This window comes from Alligator mississippiensis, chromosome 11 (assembly GCF_030867095.1).
Source record: "Alligator mississippiensis isolate rAllMis1 chromosome 11, rAllMis1, whole genome shotgun sequence".
In the NCBI taxonomy this organism is placed as follows: domain Eukaryota; kingdom Metazoa; phylum Chordata; order Crocodylia; family Alligatoridae; genus Alligator; species Alligator mississippiensis.
Genome location: NC_081834.1, coordinates 54,115,361 through 54,127,519, shown reverse-complemented (window position 1 = coordinate 54,127,519; position 12,159 = coordinate 54,115,361). Strand labels below are relative to the sequence as shown.

General features: G+C 46.9%; 1 protein-coding gene across 1 annotated transcript; it reads right to left on the bottom strand.

The window, feature by feature from the left end:
* Positions 1-400: 400 nt before the first annotated feature.
* Positions 401-5,871, bottom strand: LOC132243685 (putative olfactory receptor 2B8). Its single transcript, XM_059714077.1, has 2 exons — positions 5,821-5,871; positions 401-1,321 (listed from the first exon to the last, which is right to left on the bottom strand). The coding sequence occupies exons 1-2, from the start codon at positions 5,869-5,871 to the stop codon at positions 401-403; spliced, it is 972 nt and encodes a 323-aa protein (XP_059570060.1).
* Between the last annotated feature and the right edge of the window lie 6,288 nt (positions 5,872-12,159).

Here is a 12,159-nt window from a genome sequence, read left to right as displayed (position 1 = left end):
TAGAGGCAGAATAGGCTGTGAGCTAGAACGTCTTCCAATCCTGGGGAAAAAAAATCACAGTTTTGCTAACCAATGCATTCAAAAGAGCAGTGGAGATTCTAAAAACTAATTAAATAGTTTTATAAACCAATGTTTCTTACTGGTCCCTGACTCTTTACTTTACAGAGGTGTCATGCTGCCTACTTTCTATCCATATCAACCAGACACAGAAAGTTTGTTTTTAGATGAAAACCAAGACACTGGATAATCTCCCAGTTTCAGGTGATGGGTTACAGAAGGTGAAAGAGGCCTAAAGGATGAAGTGAGGGGAAAGAAGGAAGAGACTTGATCAGGTTAGAAGTGGCATGCAGGGAAAATGTGCCAGAGTCCATGAGAAAACAGAGGCTCCCATGGCCAGCAACTATCCCCAAGCCTTAGTGGTTGGGGTTATTCCTAAAACCTTCCGCAGGGCCCTGTGTACCTCCTTGTTCCTCAGCGTGTAGATCAGAGGGTTCAGCATGGGGGTGACCAATGTGTAGAAGAGGGAGATAATCTTTATCTCGCTCCTGGACTGGGGCTGCAGGTAGACATAGATGGCTGTGCCAAAAAAAAGTGACACCACAGCTAGGTGTGAGGCACAGGTGTTGAAAGTCTTGCGCCTGCCCTCAGCTGAGCGTATCCTCAGTACAGCAACTCCAATGTAGCTGTAGGAGACCAGGATGAGGCTCACTGGCACCACCAACACAAGCACACTTATTAAGAAGAGCTCAGTTTCCATGAAGGAGGTGTCAACACAGGCCAACTTGATTAGAGCTGGTTGATCACAGAAGAAATGGTCAATAAGGTTCTGTCCACACAGAGGCAGCTGCATAGTCATCATTGTCTGTGCCAGGGAAATGGCTAAGCCACCGAGCCAGGAGCCCAAAGCCATGAGCAGGCAGAGGGGGCGGCTCATGATGGTCATGTAGCGCAGGGGGTGGCAGACAGCTGCATAGCGATCATAAGCCATGACTGCCAACAGCATGCACTCACTGATTCCCAGGGCAAGAGCAATGAAGAGCTGGACCATGCAGCCAGCCCAAGAGATGGACTTGCGGGCGCTAAGCAAAGTTACCAGCAGTAGGAGACTTAGGCAACTGCTGTAGCAAAGGTCCAGGAAGGAGAGGTTGCTGAGGAAGAAGTACATGGGTGTGTGGAGACGGGGGTCCAGCTGGGAGATGACAATGATGGTGACATTCCCAAGCAGTGTCAAAATGTAGCAGATTAAGATGAACACAAACAGCAACAGCTCCAACCACGGTTGATCCGACACTCCCAGCAGGATGAATTCATCCACAGCACTCTGGTTTCCCTCATCCCATGCTGCTTTGCCATAGGTCACCTATAGGAACACAGAGAGTAAGAGATCCTGTTTTCTCTGATTTTAAAAAATCCCCATATTTTGGTTGAAAAAAATTACCTCAAATTCACTTTTTTCCATGATTTAACTGAACACCACTAATATATAGTTATATATAGTGGTGTTTCATTTAAATCACAGAAAAATGTGAATTTGGGATTTTTTGTTTAATAACTCAGAGAAAACCAGGATCCCTGGTGATAACAGGTATGTGAGTCTGACTGGGGGTGGGTGTTTGCGATGTTGCAATTACGAATCAATTCACTGCCTATAGATTAGCCACAAAGTGAATAAATGGATCTGGGAAAGGCTGAAAGGTTGTGTTGTGAGTAGGACTGTGCAAAATTTTGCCAGCAGTTTCGTTTTGATGCTGTTTTGACTCATTTCAAGCTCGAAACAGTGAAATCGAGATGAAACATGGAGCTTTGAAACAGCCTCGAAACCAAATGAGGCAAGTCGAAACGTTTTGAAATTTTGTTAACATTTTGAGTTTCGAAGCTCAAGCTGGGTTTGCCTGCAGGGAAACAGAAACTATAGTGGGGGGGAGGGGGGAGGAGGAGGAGTGCTCTCAGTATTGACCGAAGCTGGCCAGTGACTGTGATCCTTCCCTGAGGTCCCTTCCTATCCCAGTGCTCTGGGGGAGGGATGGAAAAACTGCATAAAAGACAGCATTGTTTGAACTGCCCAGTTTTCTGCTTTGGTGTCAGTTGAGTGAGAGCGCACCTTAACATGCACAGAGTGTCACCCACCCATGTCACAAGTTTTGCCTGTCAGCAGCCAGAGGTGCAGGGCCCCAGATCCCAGACTCCCCCTGCACCGATCTCCTTGACAGCTTCGTGGCCTCAGCAGGGGCTGGCAGGCCTGCAGCTTTCACCCGGCTGCGCTTTAACACATGCAGTGTCACACATGTCATGAGTTTTGCTTGTCCACAGCTTGAGGTGCAGTTTCCGCAAAACCCCTGCACTTATCACCTTGAAACTTGTCAGCCTTCATGCCCTCAGAAGGAGCTGCAAGTTTCATCTAAATCAGATGAGAAATGACAAGGTTATAGGCTGTTTTGAGCTTCCCCATTATAGTCTATGAGCGAAACGTCGAAACAGCATTGGAACAGCAAAGCTGTTTTGACGAAACGAAAAGGAACAACGGTTTTGAATCGAAACAAAATTCGAAAAGAAAAGCCATTCCATCGAAATGTAGAAACGCAAGTCGAAATGGAACAGTGCTGTTTCGCACAGCCCTAGTTGTGAGCACTTGTAGCACTGGAGGAATAACTGCAAATTGGGAACAGATATTAAGAAATCTGTATGAGAATTAAACCTATTTTTTTGTAAAGGATAGGCATTGTCTAGGAAAGACCTGGTGGCAGATTAATATCAGTGCACATTCATAACATCGATCCTATTTTACTCTCAAAATGTGCCTTTTCCAATATAGAGCATGCCTACTTGATGACCAAAATGAGATTCTACAAAAACAGAGGCACATTCATTCTAATATAATGGGGTCTACAATATGGCTTTCACTGGTATAAAAAATTTAATAAAAACAGCAAAGTCACATATCACATTACTACATTGTTTAACATTTCCAGTGGGCCCCACACTTTAATTTTTGGGCATATTCAAAAATGCAAAAGAACAACACAAATTCATGAAGATTGTGGAGCTGAGGGCTATGGGATTTGTCAAATGTAAGGCAAGTGAATTTGGGAAAAGCTAGGCACATGAACTGAGGACAAACTTAGCGATATGTGGGATCCATTATAGGAATATTGATTTGGCACGTAAATGTTCCAGTTCATGTGGCAGAGATGAGATTCTGTGGCACAGTGACACTGGGCAATGCATGAAATGCTGAATTTTGAATACAGGTGGCAGAATGGGATCCCAAATGGCACTGATGGGATCAAAAAGAAGCATTGCAGGTGTATAATTATATATTATACGATCATTATTATATAATATATAAATATTGCAATTAATCAAGCGTATATGTATATATAATTATATATTATATAATTATATATTGCAATTATGCAGGTGTATAATGGTGCTGTAACTACTCCACAACTCAGTAGGCATGGTACATGGGGAACATAGGGTATTAATTTTTCAGAGGCCACTTACCTATAAGATATGGATATAGAATGGGCTGAGGCAAAATCATAGAAAAGTGGGGCTGGAGCCGACCTCACAAGGTGATATCTAGTCAATCCCCTGCTCACGGTAGGATCATCCTTGACTAAAGCATCCCATCCTAGCCCAGACAATTCCCCCCAGTTCAAGATTTTTACTTTTCCTCCCTCCTCACCTTCTTTCTCACTCCCCTTTTCCCCATTCTGTCTGATAGCACTGCTAACTCTATCTCTGCTATCCAAAGAAGATAAGAGAAGGAGGGAAGAAGGAGAAAAGGCTAAGCGACAAAATAGGTTGCTAAAAAGATAAACTGAGTGTTGTCCAAGTGCTGCATTACAATCCAAACCTTTGATAGTAGTTACTCAATGAATTTCCTGGATCACTGGTAAATTGTTTGGAAAAGCCATAGCACATAGGAGTGAAGGGGAAGTGATATCAGAATAGTGACAGGGAACAGCTCCAGATATGATAATGCTCTTTCAAACCAAAAAGTGTTCTTTCCTATTGCAGTTTGTCTGATTTTTCTTATTTAATGTCCTGATGTTGCAGGAACTGAGACATGAACTCTTTACGCAGACCTGCTGCAGACTCACTGTGAAGTATTAGGCCAGACCCTTCTTGACCCAGAATCTGACTATTACCCAGGTGCAACATGAGAATAGATTTTCTTTCTTTCTCCTTTATGCAGCCTTCCTCTTTCTAGCAGGTTAGGCAGAGATGTGAGGGATGTATAACTCTCTCCATGCTTTCCTGTGCAGCACCTCACACAATGGAGTTATGATTTCACATGGAGCAGGGACTGATTCATAATGCATGTTTGTACAGGGCTGGAAAATAGCTTAAGGTTCAAAGTACCACCCTGATCTTGATTCAGCTTAACTTCACCAAGGATCTGTCCCACAAACAAACTGTGGGGAAGAGAGGAAAATGTGAAGGAACAATAGGGAAGAAAAACTGGATAACATGCCAGTTTCAAGTCCTCCAACTAGGATTCATTCCCCCACCTGCACTAGTGTTAAGGCTCTGCAAGGCCACCCTATCAGAGCTGCGGGCTCTGAGTGCAGGGATCGGGATCACAGAATTGGTCCCATCCATGTGGTCCTGGCCAGCACCAGCACAGTCAGTAATGGCCTTTTCAGGAGACATCTCTGATCTAACTGCCCTTTTTCCACAACACACCCTTCATCAGGCTGTCAGTCCATCTCAGCCTCATTCTCACAATATTAACCCAAGTCAGGCAGCTTCTTGCTCCATTCATTCTGTTATTTCCCCTCTCCCCACCCCCCATCTCTGTATCCTGCACACCGTTTTGAATGCTTTCCTCAGTTATCCAGGCTCACCTGCATTTTCCTCTGGTTCCAATCAGCCCAATCTCTCCTGCGCAGGCAGCTTCCAATAGCTCATAGTCTGCGGGCAGAGCCTGCACCCATAATCTCTGCTTCTCTGTTCTTGGATCCTTTCATCTTTGTAGGGCCCTGCGAAGAGTCAGCCCCGTGGCTGAAAAGGCTCAGGGGCCTCAAAGGCAGGGGGACACTTGCTGTTCTGTACCCTTTATAATGGCACAACGGTCTGGGCTGTGGAAGATCCCATTGCTCTGCATATATTACTAGGGACCTGGTTTGTTGGAATAGAGGGGGATACAGTATCTGTGAGCACTGGCAGACAGGCAGAGGTAGGTTTAGACCACCATGAAGTTCTCCAGACCCAAGACTAAGGTTTGGTTATGAATGTGGGACTTGAGACCAGATCTGTGCATTGCAGCCGCCCCGGGATGTTCTAAATCTGTCTGAGCTGGAACAGCCTCCGAAGATCCCTCTGACTTCGATGATGGGAGCATTGGAAATGCCAGCCTGGACAGGACAAAGTGTGTGAGACAGAGATGGTAGGAAAGTGCCAGAAAGTAGGGACAGAAAGGTGCAAATAAAGATATAGGTGATGAGCCAGTGGATGTATGCCACCTCCAGAGGCAGAAAGAAAGGGGTGGATGTTTTAGAGAGAGAAGGGGGAAGAGAGGAGAGTTTACAGAAAGAGAGGAAAAAAGAGATGTGATATGAATAAGAAGAGAGCAGAGATTGGGAATGGTGGATAGAGGGGAGGAAAAGGAGTGGAAGGAAGAGGGAAAGAAGTAAAGGAGGTGGCTGAATGGAAAGAAGTCAGAAAAGTGTACAATAGAAAGATACAGAAGTCTCTTGACTAAGTTGATAATATATGTAGGAAGAGAGACAAATGAAGAGATAGGAAGACACAGAAGGTACGGAGAGGGAAGGAAAAAAGCAGATTGTGGATAAGGAGACAAAGAAATGCAACAAGATGGAAAGTGCCAAGCAAAGACAGTGAGCAAATTTGTCCATAGCTCATCCATCCAAGAAGCTGCAGTCTATGGTGCACCTCAGTCCTAGTTTCTCTCTCTCCCAGAAAGAGACCAGCTCAGCGTTGAAGCCTCCTGTCTCTAATGGTGGGAGTCTCCTTCCCACAACACCCATGTTATTTCCCCCGCCCACCCCAACTCTACGGGCCCGTGGTTGGTGGAGGGGGAAAGAGGTGGAGCTGTGTGTTCACTGAAGATTTAGCTTTGGCTTTGTGCTTCTGCAATGGGTTAGGTGATATCTAGGGGCATTTATGGAGCCCTGGGGATGCTGCATCCCAGATGGAGCATTCCACTATGAAGCCATGTTGGCTATCTCTCAGAACGTTGCTTTCTGTTAGCTTGTTGTTGATGGTTTCGTTGATGATTTTTTTTCCAAGAACTTTCCAGGGATTGAAGCTAAACTGATTGGCCTGTAGTTCCCTGGATTTTCCTTCTTTCCTTTCTTGAAAATAGGCACCACATTGGCCCTCTTCCAATCTTCAGGGGCCTCTCCTGAGCACCATGAGTTCTCAAATATCCTCACCATTGGTCATGCTATGATGTCAGCCAACTGTTTTAGCACTCTTGGTTACATTCCATCCAGGCCAGCTGACTTGTGGATGTAGTCCTGCATCCTGTCAGGCAGGGTGATCCCCTCAGGCTGGTGAGAAACTGATACAAAATAATTGTTGAGAAGATTAGCTTTCTCCTGGGTGTCACTTGTCAGCTGCCCCATTTAGTTCAGCAAGGTCCGATGTTGCCCTTGTTTTTTTTTTTCCATATTCCCACATATATTTGAAGAAGGACTTTTTATTGTCCTTGATTTCCATAGCCAGTTTGAGTTCAGTCTCAGCCTTGGCTTTTCTGGTCCACTCCCTACAGGTGCAGGCCAGTTATGCATAATCTCCTTAGTGGTAATTCCTGAATTCCATCCCTTACAAGCTTCTCTTTTCAGATTCAGGAGGTCCAAGTGTTCCCTATTGAGCCAAGGAGGTCTCTCAGCTCTTTTGCTACCTTTCCTATGGCCCAGAATGGACTTCCCTTGAACTTTTAGGATCACCATCCTTAATGAGTGACCACTTATCATGGACTCCCACCTTGTCAGATCATAGTCTCTCAGGGCCTCAGGATTAAAGCAGGAAGCATCAGGGAGTCAGAGCTCTTGGGTTCTGTTCATTGCTTGACCAGTCCTTCCGCTCAACACATTATGTACATTAATACGTGGATAACTGGTGTGTGTGGGGGCCATTGTGCACTCACTTCTTTACCAACTCAACTCCCTTTCCAGCCAGTCTGGGAACTACGAAGACTGCCCATACCTGCAAACTCCCTTCCAACAGAGAGAGGAGAGCCCAGGAAAGTGTGCCTAGGTTGGGATTAAGCTGAGATCATTTCCACTGGGCTTCAGTAAGCTTTTTCTTCTGCAGGAAGTTTAGTCTTGAGCCCAAAACATTGGACTGGCAGGTGGAAATCACAGGTGCTGCCCCTGCCTCTCCTTCACCCCTTCCTTGAGTGTGTTATTTCCCCTGTCTGGGCCTCCTCTTCCCTGTCTGCACAATGGAGATGATGGGACTTGCCCACCTGTGGGATCTTCTGTAACAAGCCAAATGATGACTCTGGTAGGGAAGCGATGCTCTGGGCCCCCAGGAAGGATGGGTAGACTTGGCTAGAAAGACATGCAGCACACTCAGCTGTAAAGGGATAGCAGCTACTGGCCACACTCACCAAAACTGGAGGTGGGTGGCTATTGTCTAGTAATCAGGACAGCAGGCTCTTGAGTGGTGGCCTAACAACACAAATGTGGTGAAATGGGATGCGAGGCATTGTACTAGATGGGCAATGATGTGCTATTGAAGTTTGTTGCGATCTAAATTCTCTGGTCAATAATCTGGTGAAGGCAGGTAGTGAGTAGTAAACCTACCTTCTCCAAAATAAGTTAGGTTTGGGTCAGCGAGGTTAATACACATAACTAAAACTTTAATGCACATCTGCCATTGAGCCCTGAACTGAACACTGCCCTGCCCTGTCTCATGGCCAAACCTTTCCTTCTGATACTGGGACTGGCCTGGGCTATGCACTGGACTCCAAGGACCCTGACCACATTCATTTGGAGCAATTCTACAGTCTTGGGTTTTTTTCCAGTCCTGTCTCCTCTCCTGGGTGCTGGTTGTGCACTGAGTTTGGTTCCCTCTGGATTCACTTCTGAATCAGTCACAAAAACATTTTAATGGTCTACCTGTGTTTTCCACGGGGCTCCTCAGAGGCTGAATCATAAATAGGAAATATTTTTAATAAGGCCCAGAGTCCCCTATTAATCGTCTCTCAACAGAGCAGAAGTCAAAACTGTAACAGTACCATGAAACAATGTGTAATGCGGACTTCAGGCCTGAGCCAAAGACAAAGGAAAGCCTGGCCCAGACCAGAGGAACAGGTTGGCATCCTGCTTCACCAACAGTACATGAGACAGCCAGCATAATCCTCTGTGTCTTTTGGTAGGCAGATCGGGGGCCCACACATCTCAGGTCCTTGATCTTGCTCTGGCATTGTGTCCAGTCCCGGTTGTGCCCTTGCACATTCGTTTCTTTTTGTATTGTTGGATACACCAGCTTATTACTCCTACATTCCAGGTGCTCAAGGATCTTTTCCTCCAAGCAAATGTCAATAAAGTCCTTCATTTCTTCCTAAGTCCCCACACTGTCGGCCCATGTTCATTTTGGCATCAGTAATGACTCCAAGATCCTTTTCTGCCTCTGCACAGAAAAAAAGGCAGTTCCCCAGCCTGTAGGTGTGCTACTGGTTGTTCCTCCCCAGGTGCAGCACCTTGCACTTGTCAGTGTTGAAACCCATCCTGTTCTCATCCGCCCACCCTGTAACCTGTCTAGGTCCAATTGCAGCCTATTCCTCCCTTCTAGCATGCCCACTTCCCCCCACATCTTTGTGTCATCTGTGAATTTGAACAGGATACTTTTTACCCCTTCGTCCAAGCCGCTGATGAAGATGTTGAACAGTGTGGGTCCGAGGACCAAGGCCTGGGGGACCCCACTGCCCACATCCCTCCAGGTCGAATAAGACCCGTCCACCACCATGCTCTGGGAGCGGCCCTCCAGCCAGTTAGCAACCCATCTGACTGTGTAGGTGTCAACGCCACAGTCCCCTAGTTTTTTAATGAGAATGGGGTGAGAGACAGTGTCGAAGTCCAGAAAGACTAAAGTCCAGAAAGATTGTGTCCACTGCTACCCCTGCATCTAAGGCTTTTGTGACCTGATCATAGGCCACCAGGTTGGTCTGACAGGACCTGCCTCTAATGAACCCATATTGGTTGCCCCTAAGCATAATCTCCCCTGCTGGCCCCTCATAGACATGCGCCAGGATAATTCTCTCAAAAAGCTTACCCAGGATCGAGGTAAGACTAAGGGGCCTATAGTTCCCTGGGTCCTCCTTCCTCCCTTTTTTGAAAATGGGAACCACATTGGCCCTTTTCCAGGCCTCTGGCACAACACCAGAGCACCATGAGTGCTCGTAAAGCTGTGCCAGGGGTCCTGCAATGACCTCTGCTCATTCCCTCGGTGCTCTGGGGTGGAGGTCGCCAGGACCTGCTGATTTAAATACATCTAGTCCTTCCAGAAGTTCCCTGACTAGGTCCTCTCTTACCCTAGGCCTGGGTGCGCCTCCCCTAGGGCCGACAGGGGTCCCAGTGGGGGTGGAGGGATGACCCGGTCCCTGCTTAGAAAAATGGAGGAAAAGAAATTGTTAAATATGTTAACTTTATTGTCTGGTGTGACAACCAGATTTCCTAACATGTCTTGCAGAGGCCCCACGTTACCCAGTACCTTCTTTTTACCCGCTATGTATTTAAAAAGGACTTCTTGTTGTCCTTGATCCGGGTCGCTAGTCCCAGTTCCATCTCCACCTTGGTCTTCCTGACCGCCCCCCAACAGCCCCGACAAGAGAGGTATAGTCCTCCCTGGTGATGGCCCCTCCCTGCCATTGGGTGTATGCCTCCTTTTTAGCTAGGAGACTTTCCCATATGCTTTTGCTGAGCCATGGGGGCTTTTGTGCTCTCTTGCCCCCTTTGATTTGTGTTAGGATTACCTCCTTTTGGGCTTGGAGGATCATCTCCTTAAAGAACGACCACTCTTCTTGGACACCTGACTCCTCTCCCCTCTGGGACCTCAGTACCCCCCCAACTATTCTCCTCATCATGGTGAGCATCTTTATTTGCCTTTGTAACCCCCAGGAATTTATTGATGGCTTCAATGCTATCGGGCTCCCTAACTGTGTGAGGGATTTAGACAGCACACACATCCCTGTGCAATCCCCCCTGGGGTGTGGGAGCTGGGGGAATGTTCATTCCCGTACAGGAAAGGATTTGCCTAGGTGATCCTGTAAGCCATGGTGGATCACCAAGGCTAGTTCATAAACATTTATACAGGGTGGGCAGGCAGTGTGTATGATGTGCTTGTGTTCAGAAACTCTCCGCTGCCCGGCTTGATGGATAAAAGACACTATGAGCCTGGAGTCCTCGACACAGTGATCCATGGTGTTGCCATCCCCCAACTTATAATAGCAGATGCTGCTTACCCCCTCAAGCCCTGGATCATGAAGCCTTATGGAGGGCACATTACTGACCCGCAGAATATGGCTTTCAACTACCATCTCAGAAAATGCAGGATGGCTGTTGGATGCTCCTTTGGCCACCTCAAAGTAAGGTGGAGGGCACTGAACTGCAGGCTCAAGTTGGAGCCAGAAAACATAACAGCCTTTATAGTGGTAGCCTGCATGCTCCATAATATTTGTGAAACCAGGGGGAGGTTTTCAGTGGGTTGTGGGCTGATGAAGCACGGGAGGCAGCAGCCAGACCTAGACATGGGAAGGTATGTGAAAATACTAGCAAGGAGTTGCTGGTCAGGTGACCTTTGTGCAGGACTGCCTGGCTGCACATATGATGGATGCTGCTGACAAATAGCACTGGCAGGTTTTTCCCACACAAATAAAATTATTGTCTATTTACCACAGAAAACATCTGTGTCTTCAGAACATTTTTGTCTGTAGTGGCAGGGGAGATGAGATTCTGCTGGGAGGGCAGAGGGGGCTGGGGTGGAGGGTCGTGCATATGTGCAGGTATGTGCAAGTATTCACAGCATCACAGCACAACTGCAGCAGATGTGCTCATGGAAACCTTCCCGATTCCTGACTACTAGGGGATGCTGGGAAATGTAGTCCTGAAACACAGAAAACAAAATGTCAGATCAACATGAGCTTTTGGTCTACACCCCCATGATGTATTACCCCATGGTCCTGATGGTACACGCACCAACACAACCACCACCACTACGACCACCAACACCACAGGTGGTGTACATCTTCCCCCCCACCAGCCACAACCACCACCAGCGATGTGGAGGATGAGAAGGTGGACCATCTGCTCCTCACCCCATAAAAATGTAAATGTATATATTTATAAATAAAAATTATACTTCATATATATATTTAAATGTGTATTTATTTTCTTACATAGGAGTTCACACAGTTTGGGGTGTGGTAGGGGGTGCATACAGTGTGGAATGGGAGTTCCTGCCATGGACCGCCTGCTGGAGATCAGAACTTAGGGAGGTGCAAGTGGCAAGGCACCTATTTGGGTTGGTGGGGGAAGCTGGAGGGTCCCCTTTCCCACAGGTGGGTTTGGGGCTGGGTGGCATGGGGTGATGATGACCACGTGTTACCATAGGGACCCCGTGTTTGTGAATAAGAAGTGTCCTTTAAGGGGGTATAGTGGGCATGGAAGGGAATGGGGAGAGGTGGGAGTTCATGTGGTTCCAGGGTGTCCGCAGCTTAGCAGGAAAGGCTCGGGGGGCTAACTTGAGGCTCCCAGTGGGTGGCGGGGAGTTCAGGAGTGAGGAGAGAGAAGATTAGTGGTGTATTGGTGATTTACATGTGCCCCCCCCCCCCATAGTTCAGTAAGGAAGACAGCAGTGGGGTTGATTGGTATACAGCTCCCCCTGCTGGAATTGACAGGGAATTGCACACTGGATTTAATTCATTCGAAAGCCTAGTACATGCAAACACTCACATGACACTCTAACATAAACAATTTAAAATTTTATAAACCTATTTAATTTAATGACGATTAAATCCCATGATGTGTACAGGCACCCTTAAAGCCAGAAGCAGAGCATGCAAGAAAGAGCTGGACTCTGGCCATAGGAAAAAGCCACTGGCTTAAGGGAGAAATAGTCTTCATTCCCCTCCTGATGTTCTCTTTGCTTTATATTGTCATTGCACAAATGGGCAAATGTCAT

Coding starts and splice junctions, on each gene's coding strand:
- LOC132243685 (XM_059714077.1), bottom strand. CDS start 5,871: ATGAGCTATGGACAAATTTGCTCACTGTCTTTGCTTGGCACTTTCCAT. Junction 1,322..5,820: donor TGCTTGGCACTTTCCATCTT/GTTGCATTTCTT, acceptor GAGGGAAACCAG/AGTGCTGTGGATGAATTCAT.